This window comes from Haliaeetus albicilla, chromosome 8 (genome assembly GCF_947461875.1).
Source record: "Haliaeetus albicilla chromosome 8, bHalAlb1.1, whole genome shotgun sequence".
Lineage (NCBI taxonomy): Eukaryota > Metazoa > Chordata > Aves > Accipitriformes > Accipitridae > Haliaeetus > Haliaeetus albicilla.
In genome coordinates, this window is record NC_091490.1 from 6,287,918 (window position 1) to 6,308,503 (window position 20,586).

At 56.5% G+C, this 20,586-nt stretch overlaps 2 protein-coding genes across 3 annotated transcripts; one reads left to right on the forward strand and one right to left on the reverse strand.

Moving 5' to 3' along the window:
• Positions 1-813: 813 nt before the first annotated feature.
• On the forward strand, positions 814-14,174 carry CDCP2 (CUB domain containing protein 2). Of its 2 annotated transcripts, XM_069788676.1 has the most exons (7): positions 814-3,270; positions 3,924-4,057; positions 5,846-6,193; positions 6,274-6,618; positions 7,117-7,470; positions 10,203-10,381; positions 10,585-14,174. In XM_069788676.1, exons 2-7 carry the CDS (start codon positions 3,982-3,984, stop codon positions 10,897-10,899), a joined length of 1,617 nt encoding a protein of 538 aa, XP_069644777.1. In that variant the 5' UTR covers positions 814-3,270; positions 3,924-3,981; the 3' UTR covers positions 10,900-14,174. The 2 variants fall into 2 exon arrangements, with proteins under 2 accessions (XP_069644777.1, XP_069644778.1); XM_069788677.1 differs by lacking the exon at positions 814-3,270 and having other exon boundaries at positions 3,624-4,057.
• Positions 14,175-14,631: 457 nt separating this feature from the next.
• On the reverse strand, positions 14,632-20,062 carry LOC138686529 (cytokine receptor-like factor 1). Its single transcript, XM_069790197.1, has 6 exons — positions 20,006-20,062; positions 19,868-19,946; positions 18,711-18,831; positions 18,159-18,319; positions 17,798-17,985; positions 14,632-16,845 (listed from the first exon to the last, which is right to left on the reverse strand). Exons 1-6 carry the CDS (start codon positions 20,060-20,062, stop codon positions 16,570-16,572), a joined length of 882 nt encoding a protein of 293 aa, XP_069646298.1. The 3' UTR covers positions 14,632-16,569.
• Between the last annotated feature and the right edge of the window lie 524 nt (positions 20,063-20,586).

The window sequence follows — 20,586 nt, forward strand, 5'->3', positions numbered from 1 at the left end:
TCCTGTGTTGGGGTTTCCCAGGCTGTGACAGATGATGTTGCATTATTATTCATGCCTTATTTTTTACCTATATCAAATAGTACAACTTACACAAAGGAGATGCAGTTAAAGAGTTACTCAAAATAAGCAGTGTGCACTAAAATGGTGGCTCTGATTCATATGTTGGGAGGAAGCGTAGGTTCTCCTCGCATGACTGAGATTTATCTCCAGTTAACCAAATGCCTGGAATTAATCTTGCGTAACTGCAGCTTTTGTGTTAACTTCATCAGAGCAAGGGCTGACAAGAAAGCCATCTTTGTAACCCAAAATAGGGTTCTGGCTTTTAACGCAGAGAGATCCAGGGAAGTTGTCCATGGTAGGTCCAAGGCAAGCTCTCGACTCCCATCCAAATTCTGCTTCAGCTGCCATAAGCTACTGTGTAGTGGAGGTGTTTCTGCACAGCATGGGGCGGATAAAATAAGGAGTTGCTTTCACCGGTTGCTCTCCCGACTCGGGCCTTAGCTGGGAACACAGAGCAAATATTTTTCTCAAATATTACGTATTCTGAAAACCTTACTTGCGTACCTCTTGCTTTAAATATTCTGCCTTTCTAAGATTTTGCTAAAAATCCACCCAACCTTTTTGCAAAGGCCTGAAGTAAAACTTCACGCTCGCTTCGTAAAAGCGACGACTTTCTGCGTGAAAGCTGGGACTGTTCCTTTAAACGCAACCCCAATATGTCTGGGTATTTCAGCACATATGGGCCACCGTGGTTAAACCCTACCCAGCTGGTCTGGCCGTTCTGCCGCGAAGCCTCCCGTCTTTGTTCATGGCTAAAAGGGAGGGTGGTGAGAGACGGAGCAGGCTGTGAATCCTGCAAAGGCAGGCTGCAGGCAGAGCGGGAGGAGGTGACACACGCCGAGCCGGCAGCCCAGCTCGCCACGCCGGAGGGGACAGGGGGCCTTTGCGAGACGTTCTTCGTGGGGGAGACGATGTCCTTGGAAGTATGAACTCGAAGGGGCCTTTAAACCACCCGTGGGCACTTTGTTCTCTATTTTCTGCCCTTGTCTCCCTTCCCCCTCCCACCTTTTGTCATTTCTCAGGCTGGCTCTCACACAAGTCCCCTCTTCCCAGCCCGTCCCCCGTGGGGACAGCCCCTTTCAGAGGCTTGCGTGGCACTCCTGCAAAGGCAGGGATGTGGGATGGAAAGGCTTTCAGGCAGGATTTTCCCTACTGAGGGAAGAGGAGAGGTTTCCTTCCCTTTGGAGGCTCGGGAACTACCCCACGGTGGCAGCTTCATAGAGAAATGGTGGTGATGCTGTCGATTATTGGGGGGATCTGTGGAGCTGGAGGTGTGTGAGCTGCCTGCAGTGGTGGGCGGCTGCCGCCAGGCCAGGGCAGGGGCTCGTACCCTGGGGCAGGGGGGATGGCAAGATGCTCCGGTGCTCAGCTCTCGCTGCCTGTGTGGCCAGGGAGAGGGGCTTCGCTTCGCTTTCTTTCTTCCTCATGTGCAGTCTAAGTACCTTCTTAATTTCATCTCATTACTTCCTGCCTAAATAATTCCCGTTTCTCCTGGGGACTGTATTTAAACCTTTGATCTTCTCTGAAGTCTCACAGTCCTGATCACATCCTTTCTACTTAAATGAATCAAATGCCTGTTTGACTCATGATTTATAAATTTGCCCGCAGAGGAATAGAGGCAGCCCCGATACGGCACACCTCGAAATCACCCACCGTGTCTCTGGTGAGAGCCAGAGCGCCCTGGGCTGATCCAGAGCACCTCCGGCCGGACCTCCGTGCGGAATGACCTGTCCGTCTCCTCTGCCTGCTCCCTGCCGCATCTCATCCCTCCCCGCTTCCCTCCGCTCTCCCGCCCGGCTCTGCCTGCTGACAAGCAGCGTTGCCTGGGCTCGGGCCCAGCCGGGGAATGGCCATCCCCAGGTCAGGAGAGGGTGAATGTGCCGGCGGTTGATGGATGCCGTCTCCTGGGAGGGGGACACAGCTGCCGTGCTGCACAGGCCTGTCTCCCCCCCGGTCTCCTGGGGGTACCGCTGATGGAGAGCGCAGCTGGAGGGATGGAGAAGAGCGGCCGCGTAGGTACCGGTGTCCCAGACGCTGGCTCCGTGCTGGGATGTGCCTCGGCGGTGGAAGGGCTGGAGGACGGTGGGTGTTGCCAGAGACAGATGCGGCAAGGATGAACGTGTTGCTCCGCCACGCAGCAATGGAGAAGCCGGGGAGCGCGTTGTCCCCGAGCCCCGGGGATCGTGGCAGGGAGGGCTGAGCCAGAGCCATGGGTATGGAAGTACCTAGGAGATGCTCCTGCACCGCGGGCTGTGGTGCCAGGCCTCTCCTGCCTCTTTGCTGTGGTTGCTGGCCCTGCAAGTGTTGTAACAAGGCACAGGGACAGACCTCCTCTCCCAGCCCATTAGGGAAGCAGCTAATTAAGCTCTGCAATGTCCCTGGGAGGTCGGTAGATGTGCCAGCATCACAGCCATCTCCCGGAGCTTGCACCGGCGCAGGATCTCTGCGCTGTGCCCCAGGACAGGGAGGGCTGCCTTGCATCTCCTCGTTCGAACGTGCACTTATTCCTGGTGCTCGTGGGGTGACACGGTGCCCAGTGCCCCAGGACAGACACCCTGATGTCCCCCACCTCAGCTGGGCTCAGGACGGAGGGCTCCTGGCTGGGATGCCCCAATGTTCCTACCGGCCCTCGGCATGGCTCCAGTGAGGCCAGGCAGTGGGGAGAGAGCCTGTACAAATATTATTGTTACTATTACCCATAACTATATGCAGGCACTTAACGACCTTGGCATGGTGCATTTCCTGGGGATTCATGACCAGTTGGCGTTAATGGTCCTTAGCTGCACCTCGGGCCATCAGCTCCTCCCAGCCCATCGTTAATCCACAGGAAAAGTCTGAGGCATCGATCCTCATTGCTTAATTAATAAATGCAACTTGCCTCCCCGCCTGAGATTTAGAGATACTCGCTGCTTCTTTCCCCGCTGCTTTGAAGGTGACTTTTTTAGCACAGATCCCTCATGCCAGGAGGCCCTTGTGGGTTTTTGTTTCCTGGCATTCATCTGGGTGTGGGCTACGGCAGCAGGAAAGAGTTTGCTCTCCTGGGCGGGAGGGAAGGAACAGAACCACTGCTGGGCTCGGGGTTTCTCCAGCTAATGTGGCACAGCACGAGGAGCACATCTTTCCCACGGAACGCAAAGCCTTGATTACCTTCAGCCAAGTGCATCCAAGAGCCCGGGCAAGAAGAAGCATGAGCCAGCATGGAAGAACATGGTAATTCTCCAAGGCCTTAGCAGGTTCTATAATAATCGATGTATTTTGCCCGTGAGTCACAATTCATCTCTAATCTTCCTCGGGGGAGGTGGGATTTGCTATCTTTAGTGCTCGTGACTGCCGCTTTCCCGGGCTGAGCATCCCGCTGAGCCTGGGCACTCGCTGCAGGGATGCTGACCTCGCAGCCGATGTGGAGACGTTGCTGCGTTTAAATCCCGTTCCGTTTCTCTAGCCTTTACCACCGGTTGGCTTTGTGCAGTGGGTGCCGCAGTATAAATCACGTTAATTCCTGAGGTGCTTTTCCGCGTAAGTCTGAAATTCCCATTTTGGTTCACTGGCTTGCCTGGCGAACTAAATTATTTTCATAGCCCCTTAAGGGCATATTGTCAGCCCAGACTTACTGCCGTTATACACCATATCTGAAACATTAATATCTCTTCTAAATATAGTGTATTGACAAGGTATCTGGTATAGTGTAAATCCTTGGGACATTTGATCCAGATCATTAAAACTGAGTGAAGGAAGGGAGGAATAGATCAAGTTACCTTGCCGCTCTTAATTCAAACAAGCGATGAATTATTCATTCCGCTATTAATTCTACAGTCCTCCCGCTTTTTATTTATTTCTCTCTTTATTTATTTTTTTCCTCCCAGATAGACAGCTCCAAAAGGATGCTCGGGCGCTGGTGAGGGGAGATTTGCCTGCCGGAGGATGGGGTGCACGGGGGCAGGCTGCCTGGCAGCGCTGGCCCTGCTGTGCAGGGTTCTCGGGGATGCTCCCAGCAGAGGTAAGAGCCCAGTCCCAGCTCCCAGTGGGGACCTCGGGGCCGATGGGCATCCGTGGTCCCCAGGCAGGAGAGGGCTGTTCGCGAGTGCTGCAGCGGCTCTGGGGTGCGAGCGGGTCCCAGCTCTCAGCCCATGCAAGGAGAGCAGCTCGCTCAGGCCGGGAAACACCCGGCTTGGCCTGGGGAAAGGAGCCGGGATCTGCGGTCACCGTGTGCGGCGGCAAGTGCGGGACACCGCTCTCTGCTTGATTTTCTGCTTCACTCTTATGTTACTGAAGATTGCAGGTAGGGGTTGTCCTGTTGTGGTGTACAGGTGCTTTGCTGAAGGGTTTGTTAACTTCTGGAGATGCACATGCTTATATAAATATATATATACACACACATATACATTTATATGTGAATGTATGTATGTTGCTGTGCATGTAATAAACCCCTCACCTTACCTGGATAAAACAACCCCCAGGACACAGGGCAGGGCAGACAACACAGTAATTGGGGGGCAAGGTGGGCCAGGTCAGCCCAGTAACCCAGCTAACGAGCAGTACCCCTCCCCAAAACCGGCAGGGCCTTTCTCACAAAAGGGCTGTGTCAGAAATCAAAACCCATCCCTGGCCTCGGTGTGGGTGCTCCTGAGGGGCAGATGGCCACCCCGCTGCCCGGTGCTGCCTGCACCCACCTGCCCTTTCTGGAGCACCCCAAGGCTCCCAGCCATTCATCCATCAAGCTGCCTGCACCGTGACCACTCACCCCTCCCGTGGGCTCCCCTCTTGGATATTTATTTCAAAAACGTTATTCCTTTAGTACCAGCCCCATATCACTTTATTGCCTATCCCTGGTAATTAGCAAGGCGATTTTAGATCTGGCCAGCTTTGCTGCTTGTGGAAAAACACATACACACACACTCCCCTCCCCTTACCCATTTGCTGTGGTGCTGCATCACATGCATCCGCAGGAGCCCCCCCCCCCGCCTCGCCGGGAGGTCACTGCACCAACGAGCGTGATGAAAAGCAATGCGCGCTGGCTGACTATTGATTTGCAATATACTTGGCCCAGATTGATGGCGGCGAGCGCCCAGCCTTGCTTGGGAACCCGCATGTGTCCCCTGGAGGCTACACAGGGTCTGCGTCCCTCCCAGACATGATGTATGTGCCCGCTATATCAGCCCCTTCACCCCAATCCTAATCAGACCCCGGGGCAGGTGGCAGCCGCCCCCCACCCCCCCGCCTTATTTTATAATAACCATGTCTCAGTATAAAGATTTCATTAGAAAATCGATCCCTACATGCATAACTCATTGTTAAGCGCATCGAGCCCTTCACCCCTTTTTCTCCCAGCTTGAATTCGCTGATACCGCCATTATATGGAGGGAGCATTGTCAGTGGGAGGCACAAAGCTGAAGGGCTGGGCAGCCGGGGCACCGGCAAGGCTGGAACCACCGAGCCTTTAAAACTCACTCCCTACTTTCTTTTTCCCAGCAAGAAACGGATGGGGATGCTGTGTCGTCACCGGCAGGACCAGCTCACGGGCGCGGACGAGCCCTGCTGCAGCCACGCCGCAGGGCAGCACAGGGGCAGTGGGAGGAGAAGGGGGATACGTGGAGGGATGAAAGGTGATGGGGGGGACATGTGTCCTCCAGGGAGAAGGGGTGGCTGAGCCCAGCGGAGCTCTGCAGGGCACTGGTGTTTTGATAGCGCCAGTGGGGGGATGGAGCCGGTGCTGTACACCCCGACTCCATCCTATTAGGCTTCCCCTGGAAAAGGGGACATCACATCCACTGCTGTGTTCCCCCAGGCATCAAATGTGGGGGGGTGCTTTCAGCGCCCTACGGCAATTTCTCCAGCCCCAACTTCCCGGGGCGGTACCCCTATGAGACGGAGTGCACGTGGCTGATCGTGGTGGCCGAGGGCTCCTCCGTCCTGCTCTCCTTCAGCCACTTTGAGCTGGAGTACCATGCCGCCTGCGCCTATGACTACCTCCAGGTCTACAACGGGGCTGCCCGGGACCAGGGCAACCTCCTGGGCACGTTCTGCGGCCGCAGCCCCCCGCCACCCTTCTCCTCCGCCTGGCACGTCATGGCCGTCCTCTTCCGCTCCGACCGCCACGTGGCCAAGCGCGGCTTCGCCGCTGCCTACCGGAAAGGTAGCGGGGAGGGATGGCGGTGGCAGAGCATCCATCCATCCATCCATCCATCCATCCTCATTATCCGTGCTTCCTCGCAGACGCCTGCGGCGGGCAGCTGACGGGGCTGTCGGGGGAGATCACCAGCCCGCGCTACCCCGAGAGCTACCCCAACAATGCCGAGTGCCGCTGGAGCATCGGGGGGGGCAGCGGTGGCGGCCCCCTCACCCTGGTGTTCACCGACTTCCAGGTGGAAGGGGGCCAGGGCTGCGGCTTCGACTACGTGGCCCTTTTCGACGGCCCCACCACCGCCGCCCCCCGCCTGGGACATTACTGCGGCAGCACCCGCCCGCCCCGCATCGTCTCCTCCGCCCCGCACCTCCTCATCCTCTTCAAGTCCGACTTCAACATCGGCGGCAGGGGCTTCAAGGCCCATTTCTACTCGGGTGCGAGGGAGTCGGGGCGGTGGGGAGGTGGGAAGGATGTGGGGACGGGTCCCCAAGGTGGTGGTGGTGGTGGTGATGCTCTCCCTCCTGCAGCAGCAAGAGGAGATGATAGCGGAGGGGAGCCCTTTGGGGAGAGCTCATGAGATGACGGTGTGAAGTGTAAACTCCCATGCAATGCAAACGGCATCCTTGTGGCTCTCCCAGGCCCCGGGCTGTCTTTCTCTTGAGCAAGAGCCATCCTTCTCCCTTGCTCATGTCATTCCCTGGGGATATGAGATTTCCCCATCTGCCCTTGTAGGACTTTGGCCACCTTGGGTGTTGCCATCTCCCCAAACTGATGGGTGTCCATAGGCCAAACACAAGGCTGGGGAGCAGTGTGGTGGAAGGCAGAGTATGCTTTAGCAATAAAACAAGCGGTCGCTCATCCGCCAGCTCATCCACACCCAGGGGGCTTCGGGTTTGCTTTCATTTTTTCCTTTCCCCTTTCTCCCTGAGCAGGGGAGTGCCAGGAGGTCTTCACTGCCATCAAAGGGAATCTCTCCAGCCCTCGGTACCCCGAGTTCTACCCAAACAACCTCAAGTGCCAGTGGAGCATCCAGCTGCCCCCGGGCTACCGGATCAAGGTCTTCTTTTTGGACATGGAGCTGGAGGGCCGGAGCAGCCTTACAGGCGGCTGTGACTACGACCACTTGGCCGCCTTTGATGGTGGCACCGAGAACGGGTCCCTGCTGGGGCGGTGGTGCGGACGGGAGAGCCTGGCGCCCGTCACCTCCCGCAGCAACCAGTTGCTGCTGGTCCTTCACACCGACCGCAACACGGCCAAGAGGGGCTTCTCCATCGCCTACGTTGGAGGTAAGGTCTCGCTTGGGTGTTCCGCAATGCTTTACTTCCATCGGGACATGCCCGAGACCACGTGATTTCTGGAAGGACCGTGCGGTGAAGATACCTGTCTGCAGGAGCAGAGCACGTGGCTCTTTAGGGATGGGGTGGAGAAGACACGGCGGGTGAGCTCCAGCTCTCGCAGAGTGCGAGGCGCACATGCTCCACGTCATGTTTAGTATTCAGGAGATGCTTTCCAGCTTCTCCTCCCCGCACCTCTGCCACTGCCATGCTCCTGCTTCTCCCTCAGGGCACGAAGCAGAGAAAACCCAGGGGGTTTTTAGGGGACCAAAGCCCCAAGGGGAGGTGACCAGCTCAAACATCACAACCCTATTCCCTGCTCCCTGGGATGCTCCAGCCCCCCCAGCACACAGCTGAGCAGGCAGACATGAACCGCATCCTCTCCTCCACTGGCAGCAGCACCAGAGGGACGGGACCCCCAGGGCACGGCGGTCCCAAATCCACCTGGCCAACCCTGCCCGGCACGTCCCCGCCACCGACGTGCCCCGTGTCCCAGCCAGTGCATCTGCAGCTGGTGGGAGGAGTGGTGTGCAACCTTCCTCGTGTATTTGCCAACCTTTGCACCTCAAAAGCCAGCAAATTTATGGCATTCGTTGTATTTCAAGATAATTACATCTGAGCTGACCTGTGTGTCAGGGATGATTCAGACAGGGGCAGCCTCACCGGCGGGCTGGAGCCGGAGCAGGTCTGCTGGACTGGCGGCACAGGAGCTGGGGGTGGCTGGCCCTAGGTTTTTACGAGATTTTATCCCTCAGCAGCAAAATCGTTCTTCATTTCCAGTGTAGCAGAAGGGATCTGGGGGTATGTGGCTCTAGGAGTAAGAGATAGGATGGAGTTTTGTCCTGAGCCTCTGCAGCCTCTGGAGGGAAAAAGGTTGTACCGGACATCTAGTAGGGCTTTAGTGTGTATAGCAGGTCTGTCCCTGTCCTTGTCCTGCTTATTTCTTACTGTTTTACAGCAGTGTGCAGGGAGAGAAATCTTGGCCTCACTGTGTCTGGTCACGGGGAAACCCCATTCCCGACGGAGGAGCTTGCAGACAGATAGATGGGGTGCTAGCTGAAGAGCAGGGGGAAGCCCCATCATGGAGAGGGACGTGACTTCTCCCAGCTGCCTGAGGCTCCTGCATCCCCCGGTACATGCCGCCGGATGCGTGTTGGGGGAGGACAAAAGCTTGGACATGAAACTGAGCCTCCCTCCATAAAGCCAAGGCTGCCTGCTATGTTTGCCCAGCGATTCAGGCATCTGCTTGCAATTAGCAGCCTGCGTGGCACATCCAACCACCAGCACCCTGCCAGGAGAGCGGCTGCTCTCACCGGGAGGCACCGGCGTCTCCCCACCACCGGCTTCCTCGGGAGCCCTCGGTGGCAAAGGGGCACCTCAGCCTCCACGGCCACATCCACATTTCTTCAGCCGTGCAAATGCTTCCCTTTCGACCTCCACATCCACAGCTCTTCAGTCATGCAGATATTTTCCTTACGGGACCACGAAAGGGCATGACTTGGGCTGGGCACGTATGATTTATGGCCATTTGAATGAAAGCCTTCACGCCAGGAGAGAGGATCCATTTTCTCCTCCTCTTGATCTAATGCACTTTAGTTATTTGGTAAATCTTCTAATGGTTTTATAATGCACTAAGTGAAGCAAAGTGACACTATTTTTTCATACTGATTGTATTGCGTCTTACCGGTTTCATAAGGCCAAGATTCAGAGGGAGCTAGAATAATTCAATAATTCATACTGCCCAAGTGGTTGGTTCAAGCTGAGCAAGAATTCAAGAAGGGGGGGCCTTCATCTCACCATCACGGGCAGCTCAACAGCAGCTCCCTCCAAGCACTGTTCACCAGCTCCCCATCAAAAATAATGTTCTGGGGGCAGTGGAGGGCTGATGATGCTTGGGATAGGACCTGGGCTGGGCCATCCATCCATCCCCAGGAGGCTGCCCTGGGGCTGGGGACCCAGCTCACCCTTCCCCAGGGACCATGTGGCAGCAGCTGCATTGCTCCAGGGCAGACAGACGTGGGGTCCCCCCGAGATGCGTCTTCTCCATTTCGTCGCTCTAAGAGTGTCTCTTGCAGGGGTGTCGTAGCGTGCAGGGGAGCTCTGTGCCCACGGCAAGCCATCAGCAAAGCTCTCGTGGTCTAATCCTGGGCAGCAACTCAAATGTTTCGCTGGCTTTGCAGTGATGGAGAGCGGCTGCTCTCACAGGGTAAATACTTCCTTGCTTACAGCAGTGACAGCATGATGGTGTTGGCTGTAATGGCACTCGGGTGTCACTCAGAGAGCTGGGAAGGAGGATGAGGCTCAAGAGGGTTGGTGGTAGGGTCTCTCCCTGGGGCAGAAAGCAGGGCAGTGCCTGGGAGCCATCCATGCCTGACCTGGGCACGGGACAGGGCTAAAATACTGATACTGCTTTCTGCATTTCGCATGTAGCTCCTTTTTTTCCGGAGAACTCATCACGTGAGTCTTACAGCAGCAAAGCCAGCTACTGTGAGATGCATGGCAAACTCATGAGGCTGATGTCCCTGCTACTCCTGGCGTTGTCAGTCGCCTGCTTCGTGTGTGATGGGGACAGCGAGCTTTGAAAATGGCTGTGGCTCTGCACGAGAGTTCCTGCAGCCACTGCAGCCTGGCAAAAATCCCTTCCCGATGGATCTTTACATGTTCGTTGTTTTCTGTCCCGACAGTTGTGCCCATGAACGTCAGCTGCACCCGGACGGACTTCCACATCCAGATCCCCGTGCAGTCCCTGGCCCGGCTGGAGAGGAATAGGATTTATCTGGGGACCCCCTCCTGTGCAGCCCAGGTGGTTGGCAGGAACTTCAGAATACACACCAGGTTCGACACCTGTGGCACCGAATCCCAGGTAAGCAGTCAGCAAACCTTCCTTTAAAGCAAGCTGAGTAGATGGCTAGCCCTGTGCCAGTTGTACTGGTTGCAGAGAGGAATTCCCAGTCCCTCTCCCATCTTCCCAGTAGATGCTAGTCTGATTCGTGGCCAGCTGCCCTCCAAACCCCTGTGAAAACGAGTTGCACAAAGCCCCGATGAGCCACAACCCTTGTCTTGCAGAAACGCAACAATACATCCGTCATCGTCAGCACCCTCTACATCGATTTTTCAGCGGGCGACCAGGAGGACATCCACCAGTACGAGGTGCAGTGTGAGCCGAAGAAGAAGGAAGCCTCGGTGACCCTCATCGCCGGCCCTGACCCCTCCAGGCTCAGCCAGGCAGAAAACCTGGTGGATGCCCAGCAGCGGGAGGGGGGAGCGACGGACGCCCGTGAAATCAAGAGCCAGGACACCAGCGACATCGTCTTCATCAGCATCTGCATCCTGGCTGGGCTCCTCATGGTCATCGCAGTGGTGGGGCTCGTGCTTCTGTAGGATGCTGCTCCCTGAATCTGCGATGCCAGCCCTGCTCAGGGTGGAAATGCACCCCCAAAACCCACCCTCACCCCAGGTTGAGCACTAACATAGCTGCTCAAATGGAGACACAGCTCCCAGGCCCCGAAACAGAGACTGAACGCAACCTCCACCTCCTCCCAGCGCCTGAAAAATCTGGGCAATAGGCAGCCGTTTCAACTTCCCAATTTGTTTTCCTCTGTCTCAATCTGTCCATTTGGCTCGGAAATGGAATTCTTGCGCTTCCTAACTCTTCCCGCACCTGCTTCAATTTGTTTTCCCTCTGGTGCTGCTGCTTTCAGGAAAGTAACGTTGTTTGCTGATGGCTGCAAATCATCCTGTCAATTCTTTCTAGCTGAATTCTTGAAGGTACAAACCATCCCCAAATAGAGTGATATACCAAACAAATATTTTCCATGCTCCTGCCCGTGCTTGGGGGGGGGGGGGGGTACTGTAGAGCTGTGTTATTAGGTATCACCACTTAGCAAGTATAAACTTAGCACATGTAGATGTGCTAGGAGGTGTTTCTGGATGTCCGCAGGTGATGTGATGAGACACATTTGCCTGGTGACCTGGAGCTCCTCGTTTGATCTTCACATGTCGTCTAACCCACGCGTTGCTCGCAGGACTCACCTGAGTGCTTCAGCCACCAGCAGCTGGAGGGAAAGAGAAGGATCTCTTTTCTCTGTGTTTTCCTCCTTTCCAGCATGCCTAGGTGTCCACCACTGTGAGCTCCGTACCGGCATCGCTCCCAGAGTCTGAAACCGTGGGCATGGAGGTTTCGGTAGCCTTTTAAAGATGGCCTCAGCAGGAGGGGCTGGCTCCCCAGGGCCTGACACCTTTTTTGTTGCTTCCCTCAGTGACACCAGACATCCACCCTCGGTCCTTGCAGAAGGTGAGCTCAGCAGCTGAGAGCATGAAAATAGGAGTCCTGTGGTCACCTGCATTTCCAGAAAATTTGGGTTCCTCCCCAAGAGCCCCAATGCTACTGACTGCTGGATGGCCAAATAACCCCCGCCTGCCTCTTGTGCCGTACCAACGCAAAGGAAATTCCCTTCCAGCATCACACAGGGGGTGGCTATCGCAGAGAGGCTCGTGTTTGTCCTGGCATGGGTCGGATCCAGCGTATGGTGAAGCCAACATGAAATCTCGCTGCAGAAGCAGGGTGAATGCAGCCCTGGGAGCCTGGCGTAGGAGCCACCCACCCCAGCCTGTGTAAAACACACTGCGGTGCAGGGAGAGATCTTAAAATGTCCAAACATGATCATTCAAGGGCAAAAAAATTGAAGTTGAGGGCAGTGGTTAATCCAGGAGCCCTTTTTTTGGTAGCGCTACCTCCCAAGGGGAATCCATCCTAAGGAGGGCACCGGCTATTCCCGTGACAGCATCGCACCACACAGCAAACTCCTCTTGCTGCTGAATCCACCGGTGGGATTTTTAGCAGGGGCCGACAGGACAGTCCCGTAGGTGACACGTTTTCCTGACTGACGTCCTGCTTCCCATGCCCGCTGGGACGGGTCTGTACCTGCTGCTGAGCATCAGAGGAAGCAGCAGTAAAGGAAAAGGATGATGATCAAGCGGCTTTTCCTCCTGGTTTGCACCAGCCCGTGGATGCCTAAGAGGGTGTCAGGGGAGGGAAGAAGGCACAAATCTGTGCATGCCTCCTAATGAGGAGCCTTCGTTATTGGAGCCTGGATTGATTTGGTGTTTGTTGGTGCAACACGTTGGCAAATGCGAGATTTCCGAGTGAAATATTTGCCAGCACTGTTAAGCTCCATTAAGGCAACGTTTTGAGAGTGTGTTGTGTACATAGAAGAGAAACAAGGCCAGACCCTCCCTGCTGCCTGCAAAACCTTGCTGCCAGTTAATTGCTGGGTATATAACTGTCAGCTTGAGACGATAGCTACAAGATTTGACAGCTGAAGAAACTTAAAGATATAATTAACCTTCCTGGCAGCCCAGATTTTGCTGAAACAGGTGAAGGCTGCAGCCGCTCGTGCCTGGCAGGGAGCCCGCAGCACCCAGCAGCATCCAGCCCCTCGCCCGCAGGATGGGCCCCTCCTCCCCCCACCAGAGCCTCCGGCACCCTGTGATTTGCAGGGAAAAAGGCTTTTCTGGGTAGCTGTTGGTGTTGTGCTCAAATAAGGAGTTGGACCTGGTCACAGAGTCCAACAGCAAAATGGACCACTGTTGCGCTCGCCTCAGGGAGGGTTTCCAGCTCCGGCTTCGGTTCGAAGCTGCCCGAGCATCCCTGGGTGCAGCGCTCGCCTGCGTGCATTCCTACGGATGCAGGGCTGGCACTGTGGGAGCAGCTCTGCTCCCCCAAACCAAGGGGGTCCCCAGCACCCCCGGCCTCCCCAGGGCGTTTTCTAGGGGCTCACAGCCAGGATTAATGTGACTTGAAGGCTTACAAAAGCCCTTTGCCGGCTTGTTCCTGGACGTGTTCACAGCTGCATCTGTGACTGCTGCCAGCAGTGAGCCGCTCCAGCTGGTCATCCTCCTCGGAGCAAGGAAAGCCTCTTCCCTGATATACAGGGCTCTCCCTTTCTATTCCAAATTCAACACCCTAGGAAGATGCTTCTGCAAAAAAAGGGAGGTGTCACCACCAGCGCTGGCTGGGAGTCCTCTGTGCTTTCAGATACTCAATACCACTGAGCTTAAGGACCCAATGAGTGCCATGCCGGCAGCGTGGGACAAAGGGGAAATCATGGGGACAGAGATAATGCTTGAGGCCCCCACTGTGCTCCCAGCTTGGTGGCCAGGATGTGGGAGCACCACCTCTCCCCAGTTAATCCCCAGCAGGATTGGTTTCCAGCCAAAATAGCAATAGCCAAAAGGCTCATGATGTGCCCCTGCGCTGCTAATGATAACCCCCTCTGGATTTCCAGCCCAAACGTGCTCCCAGCTGGTTTATTCTGCTTCCCTCTGCAACCCCAACTCCCCAAATCACCCGGTAGCTTCCTCAGCTCCTTCCCCCCCACAGTATGGGGGTGTCCCCCTCCCCAGCACCCCTTTCTCAGGGACTGCAGGCAGCCCAGGAGCGGGATGCCGCTGGCTGAGACGTGCTCGCAAAGCGCGACAGCCCCAGCATCCCACACCGGTGCACAGAAAGACCTGGCAGCACCGATGGCACATCTCCATCCCTGTCCCCCTCACACCCGGGACAAAAGCTCCTTGTAGCCGTCACTCTCCCAGCCTCGGGCGACCTTTCGGCCGTCAGCGGGGCTCTTCGTGCTCGCCCAGATCCCAAGCGTGATGGGGAGAGGTTGTACTCTCTCCTCCGGGGCTGGGGCTCACTGGCCCTTTCCCATGGCACGGCCGGCCCCTGTCCGCAGCCGGGTGTGACAGGGACACCCGGCATGGAGCGGAGCTTGGGGAGGCACTGGCTTATTTGTCACCAGGATAAGCAAGATGATGCAAAACGTGCAGGAGCTGCAGAGAGAGCTAACAGAAAGGGGCCAGGAGGAGAAAGGAGAGGGGTAACCAGGGGCTGGGGCTATTCTGGCCTTGCAAATTAATTCTAAGAAGAAATCTGTGTTCATCTGATCTTCTCCACCATGCAACCAAAGCTCCCCGGGAATGGATCAAGGGACATCTCTGTGGCCCAGAGGGCTTCCCTGCCATCACTCATGCTGCTGCTAAGTGTGGCCGTGGCATGGACCAGAGCGGCACCCACAGCAGTTCTCCTTCAGCAAGCACGTCCGTCCTCATCCCTGCGGGTTAAGACCCCAGCAGCACAGGAGGTCGCATGGGGACAGCCGGGAGGGGAGAAGATCCCGGTGAGCCGGTGCAAAGTCCCCTGGCTGGGCACTGCCCTGCCTGGTGCAAGCCCACAGCCTGGAGAGAGGGACTGCCTGGGTCATTTTGTGAAATAAACCCTTTTTCTCACATAAAAGCCACCCAGATGAGTTGCAAATGGATAACAGGAATCCATCACCAGCGCTCCTTCCCTCCACCATGCCCATGGTCCTCACGCATTGGGCCTCAGTTTCCCTCCTTAGCATTTTCCCAGTGCTTCCTAAGCAGGCTAGGAGACCGGTGGACATAGGCAGCGCTCCTGTTACTCATCTGATTATTTATTTAGAGCCTGATGATTTGATTGTGCCGGGCTGAACGCAGCCACCCCATTTCCTGGCTTTGCTTATGGACGTGGAGCGGCGTCTCTCTGGAGCAGACAAAGGCTTTGTTGTTGTGCGGGAGGGAGAGCCTCCCTTATCTCTCTGCAGAAAGTCTGCATGCGAATCTGGTCGGTGAAAATCGTAGATCATAGAAAACAGGACAGGAAGAGCCCCCAGGAGATCGGTTGGTTTATTCATCTCCCTCCCTTGGGGAATCGCTCTGACCAGAGAGAAGCTGGGCTAAAATATCCTAAAAATCCCAGCCATGCTCTCCGTGTTTTCTCTATTTACCAGGAAGGTTTTCCTAACATGTCACACTGGTGGGATGTGCTGATGGGGGATGCGCTGATGGGCGCTGTGCTTTTGTGCTGCTGCATTGGACAAGCGCAACGATGGTGGAAGTGCCCCAAAATGGGCACTGCTGCTGGCACGGGACCCTGCTCCCCCTGCCCAGAGGAACAGGGCCAGCCCTGGGGTGCTGGGCAGGACTGGGCATCCCACTCCTGCTTCCAGCAGGTACATGGTGTCATGATCCACAACATGAGGGTCTGGTAGCCTCGGAAAATCCCATTGCACCCGAGGTGACCCCATTCAGGTGCAGCTGGTCATGCCATGAGCAGCCCTGAGGAGCCTGAGGGTGGGAGGGCTCTGCTGAGGATGGAAACTCAACACAGCTGAACCCCATCTTGCTCAAAATCTCTCTGATGCCCCCAAAGCCATGGGTGGGCAGGTAGGGCACTGTGGGGCTGGGAAGGAGTGTGGTGCAGGCAAGGTGCCAGTTTGCCTGTACTGGCATCACTGGTTTCCAGTCCTCTGGAGCTACCTGGTGTGAGGGAGGCGAGAGGTCAAGCAGTTTTGTAGCTGGGTGAGCTCTGGGGATTGCTTGGGACTGGGTGACCCCTCGGTGGCCATGCTGGAGCCCACCAGGGACACTGGTGTGTCCCTGCAGCGCAGGGTAGAGCTCGGGGGCTCTTCAGGTTGCTCGCGCACGGCTGCCTGGCTGCGCACACCATCAGGCTGCTGGTGTGGGGAGAGGGACAGGACCCCTCTGGCTGCGGCGCTGTAATTAAGAAGCAGGTGCTCGACTTGTCACGCGAGCTCAGCACACCAGGTCTGGCCCTGCTCCTGCAGGCAGATGGCTGCCACTGGTCAGGGGCTGCAAACCCAGCCCTGGGGGTCGCCATGCAGGAGCTGGCTGTTTGAGGGGCTTCTCCTTTCCAAAGCAGCGCTTTGGCTGTGACAGGTAGCTCGGGTCCCTCTCCTTCCAGGAATGCTTTATAAACCCCAGGTTTCCATGCTTGGAAAAAACAAAAGATGTCCCGATGCTTTCTTAAGCAGAACCGTCGCATGCTCTGCTCGCTTGAGATTTATGCAGCCCGAGGGGCGCAGTGAGGTTCTGCTGACTCATGTATTTCTCTGAAAATGAAAATAAAACAGCCGGTGTGTTACTTTGGTGGCTGCAGAAAGAAAGAGAAAAGCTTCCTGAGCACCAGCTGGGTGCTCACCCTGTACCAGGCAACTACCCTTTGGTGGTTTATTCTATGTAATACTCAGTAAAGCTTTCTGCGGTGACACCGGTGGTGCCCGGGGTGGGAAGGGGAGCCGGGACCGGGGTCAGCCCCGCTGCCGTGGGGTGCGTGCTCTCGCTGTGGGTGCTGGCGGTCCCCGAGCTCACGCTGGCTGGGGCACTCCACTCGCTCCAGAAGCCGTTCCCCTCTGTGCTCTTGCAACGAACCATCAGGACGTAGGTAGTGTCCGGCCTCACGTCGTAGATGTGGTAGCTGGTCTGCTCCCCCACGTCAGGCTCGTGCTGAGAAAGAGGAGGGGAAATGTATTTAAACGACTCTCACAGCTCTCCTCTGGTGGTTTCTTCCTTCTCCCCCTATTCCTCTGCTCAGAGGGTTATTTGTGTATTTTCAGGTTTTATACTCAAGTCCCACAGCCTGGGACCAGGGTGCAGAGAACTGGCACGCTTGTGACACCCAGGGAGCCAGTGCTGGAGCTGAACCCCATGTCTCTGAGCAGCGCTGGTGGTGTGCAGCATCGCACCGCCTCCATGGGCACAAAACCTGCTGCTTCGGTGAATAGTTTGGGGGTCTTTTCCTTCTTCCTACACGTACCCCATGGCTGGGAGCATGCCCTGTGTCCTCCATCCTCCCTGAAATCCCCCAGCTCCAAAAGCAGTGGTGTGAAGACCTGGGAAGTGGCTGATCATGGTGGAAAACTACTTGAAAGTTCCTTGCTCCCCACGCAGGACACGCGTGACGTGGCTCCGGACACCGAGGTTAGTACCACCAGCAGCCCCGGCGTGAGCGTGCCCCTCAGCAGTGTTTCCCAGCCAGCCCGAGTCCCATGCCGGAGCACGGCTGGGGACCACCTAGCTGGGAAGTCCCGCTCCCATCCTGCTTTGGCTCCTTACCTTATTTTTCCCTTTCCCCAGGAATGCCAGGAATGAGGCCGGCTGGGTTCCTCTAATCCATTCTCCTGGCTCAAACCTGCATCCTCTCCTCAAATGGGCCTTTATGGTTAATTTAATACCAACTGGCCCAGGAGCGATGGCAAGGGCAGTTTGTGGGCTTGCACCAGGCACAGCTTTGCTGCTCCTCAGAGTAGTTTTCTCAGGGGTTTGATGTTTAAGGCTGGAAGACCACCAGCCGCTTTTGCCACCGAGCCGGTCGCAGCTCCCCAGGACCTTGGCACGGATGGGTCGGTGGGTGTTGCACCGAGAGGGGGGTATGCGCAGGGAAGGACAGAGGACTCACCACCCACACGCTGCTGCCCACCTCCCGGTACCGCAGCTGGAACAGCAGTGGGAAGTAGGAGGGAGCGATGCCCGGCGGGTACTGCCAGTCCACCGACAGGTAAGTGCCCCCACCGCTGGCCGTCACGCCCCAGGGGGGGTCCGTCTTGGCTGCTCCGTTTGGGAGAACAAAACCACAGGGTTGGCGTCAGGTGTGGGCAGCAAGGGGCTGCTCGGCAGCTTCCCCCAAGCCGCCGGTGATGGATGGAGGACAGGGGTTTGTGTCGGGGAGGGAGACCCCCCCACGCAGCCCACACCATTAGGTGCCACCGGCTTCGCACGCCTGCTCCCCCTCTTCCCTCCCAGCGCAGCGATGGACTCACCGATGTCCCCCGTGTTCACCACCAGCCTCTCGGACACCCAGCCCTCTGCCTCCACCCAGATCTCGTACGTCAGGTAGAGGCAGAAGTTTTCCCGGCTGAAGTAGCAGGAGTTGGGGCCGGCGGTGACGTAGTCTTTGCACTCTTCCACTTCTGGGGCTCCCCTGCACCCCAAGGAGGTGTTGAGGATGCCGGCAGCCCCCTCCCTCAGCATGCCCTGGGGCTAGTTGGTGCCCCCAACCTCCCAAAACCACAGCGGGTACGAGACGAGCAGCCCCATGGAGGTGGTGCTGCTCTGCTCCCCAGCATGAAGCCACCCCCGCAGCCTCCCCTTCTATTTGTGGGTGGAAAAAACAACTCAGCAAATGCCTCTCCAAGCCCTGTTACAGGGAGGGGGTGATTCATGGCATTTCGGTACCCCCTGAAATGCAGGTGAGAAGGAAAAATGCCCCACACCATGGGTTGAGCCATGCCATCCCTCCCCTCGGCTGCTCCCACTCACAGCGGCTGGTGTTTCACGGTCAGGATAAGGTTTCCAGGCCTTCCAGGACTTACCTCATCCTATACCAGAGGCGGAGGGAGGTGTTGGCCGGGGCTCCATCCCGCAGGGGCCAGCGGCACCACATATGCTTGGGGTAGAGCAGGATGCAGCTCACACCCGGGTGGCCGGGTACCCCTGTGGGGACAGAGGGGATGGGGAAGGGGGAACCATCAGCCCCCTCCATAGCACCGTGTTATGGTGCCTGAGCGTGGGGTGGGTGACAGCCCTTGCCGGGTCCCAGTCCTGCACCTTGGAGACAAGGTGGGTGTCTGCCTAAATGGAGATGGGTCTGGGATGGAGCACGTTCCCTTGTCTCCCTGTGTGTCTCGCCGTCCTGTGCCGGTCAGGGCGAGGAGCCCCCACAGACTGGGATGCAGCAAGGTGCTTATTGGTCCCAGTTGCCCAGGCTACCTGGCCATCCTCTGGACCCAGTGGGAGAAGGCAGGCATAACTGGTTTGGAGCTGGTTGGCATATTGGTGTGAGCAGCAGGGCTGGCCACCAGCAGCCTGGGAAATGGTCTCCCTCTTTCCCCTGTTGCTGTGATGAGGACCACGACATCTGCAGAAGAGGCAGATGGGGACAGAAGCCGCGTCGGCTGTCTCAGTGAAACCCGCCAGGGGAGTGCAAAAGCCTCTGGGCTGCAGAACTGGGACTTGTTTTGGCTCCTGAAAGGAGCTTATTTGTTTCTAGGTCTGGAGGAAGCATCAATGTGTTCCTACACTGGAGCATATAAAAGCCAAAGCACAAGTAGGATTCCAAGTACTTTTCTGCTCTGGCTGAGCCCACAGTTTGGGCAGGTCGCTTTTGCTTGCGTCCGAGTATGTAAAATGGCAAAGTAGCTTTGGAGAGCTGGGACAGGGGAGCAGTGGAAAGCCCTGAAGTTATTTTCTTAAGCCATGTGGCTTTCAGACCTTGCTCCTGGGATTCTTTCCTTCCCCATCAGTGACTTGCACTCACCCTTTGACCATCCAGTCTCCTACAGGATCCCTGCATGGACTGAAGTCCCGTGCTGCAGACCAGCAATAAGGGAAACAGGACCCTCCAACCCCTTTGGCCTGGGCCGCAAGCAAAGACCCCCTCCCCGGCAAACCAAAGCCCCGCTCCGCAGGGAAGCGGCTAACCCTGCCTCTTCGGATGGGCAATGCCAGCCTGCCGCGGGGACATCTCTACCTTGGGGATCCAGGTACCCGCTGGAGACCCCAGCCGTGGCGGCACAGATGAGGAGGCAGTAGTCAAGCAGCCCTGCCATCTGGGAAAACATAATGGATCAAGCATATGGACAATTAAAAATGCAATGACGGCATTTACCGGGGAGTTATTTTCCCAGCTTATTTTGAACAGCGATCGCTCCCATTTCCCGGCCATCGTGGCCCCGGGGACAGGAGGTCCTCCTCCCCGCTCGTGGGGGTTTTGGCGTGCGGAGGCTGAATGGGGAACTTGCTCCGTGATGGACAGGAGAATTTACAGCTGGATTTTGAGCTTACAACCATGCCTCTGCAGCAGATTCACGGGTTGTGGATTTGACCCTGCCTCCCCTCTCCAGCTAGCTCTGCCCGTTGCAGCCCTCCTCCTCCTCTATCCATCCAGGACAGGAGTGGGGTGTTTGCAATGTGAAAATTTCAGCTTAGGCAAAATATTGGCCACAGCAGAAATGGTTTTGGCTTCTGGGGTTTTTTTTTTGCCATTGGGGCTAGCTGTGCTAGAGGAACAGCGTTTGTCCATTATAGGAGCACCCTTTATAGGGAGATAACTGCTTGCTATATAATAATATATAATTAGCAAGGATTATCCCATAATCTAGTCTAATTGACAGAGACTGTGAATGTTGTTCAGTGGACTGCCAGCAGAAGAATTGGAGCATCATTAATTGCAGTGTAACCCTGGCACTG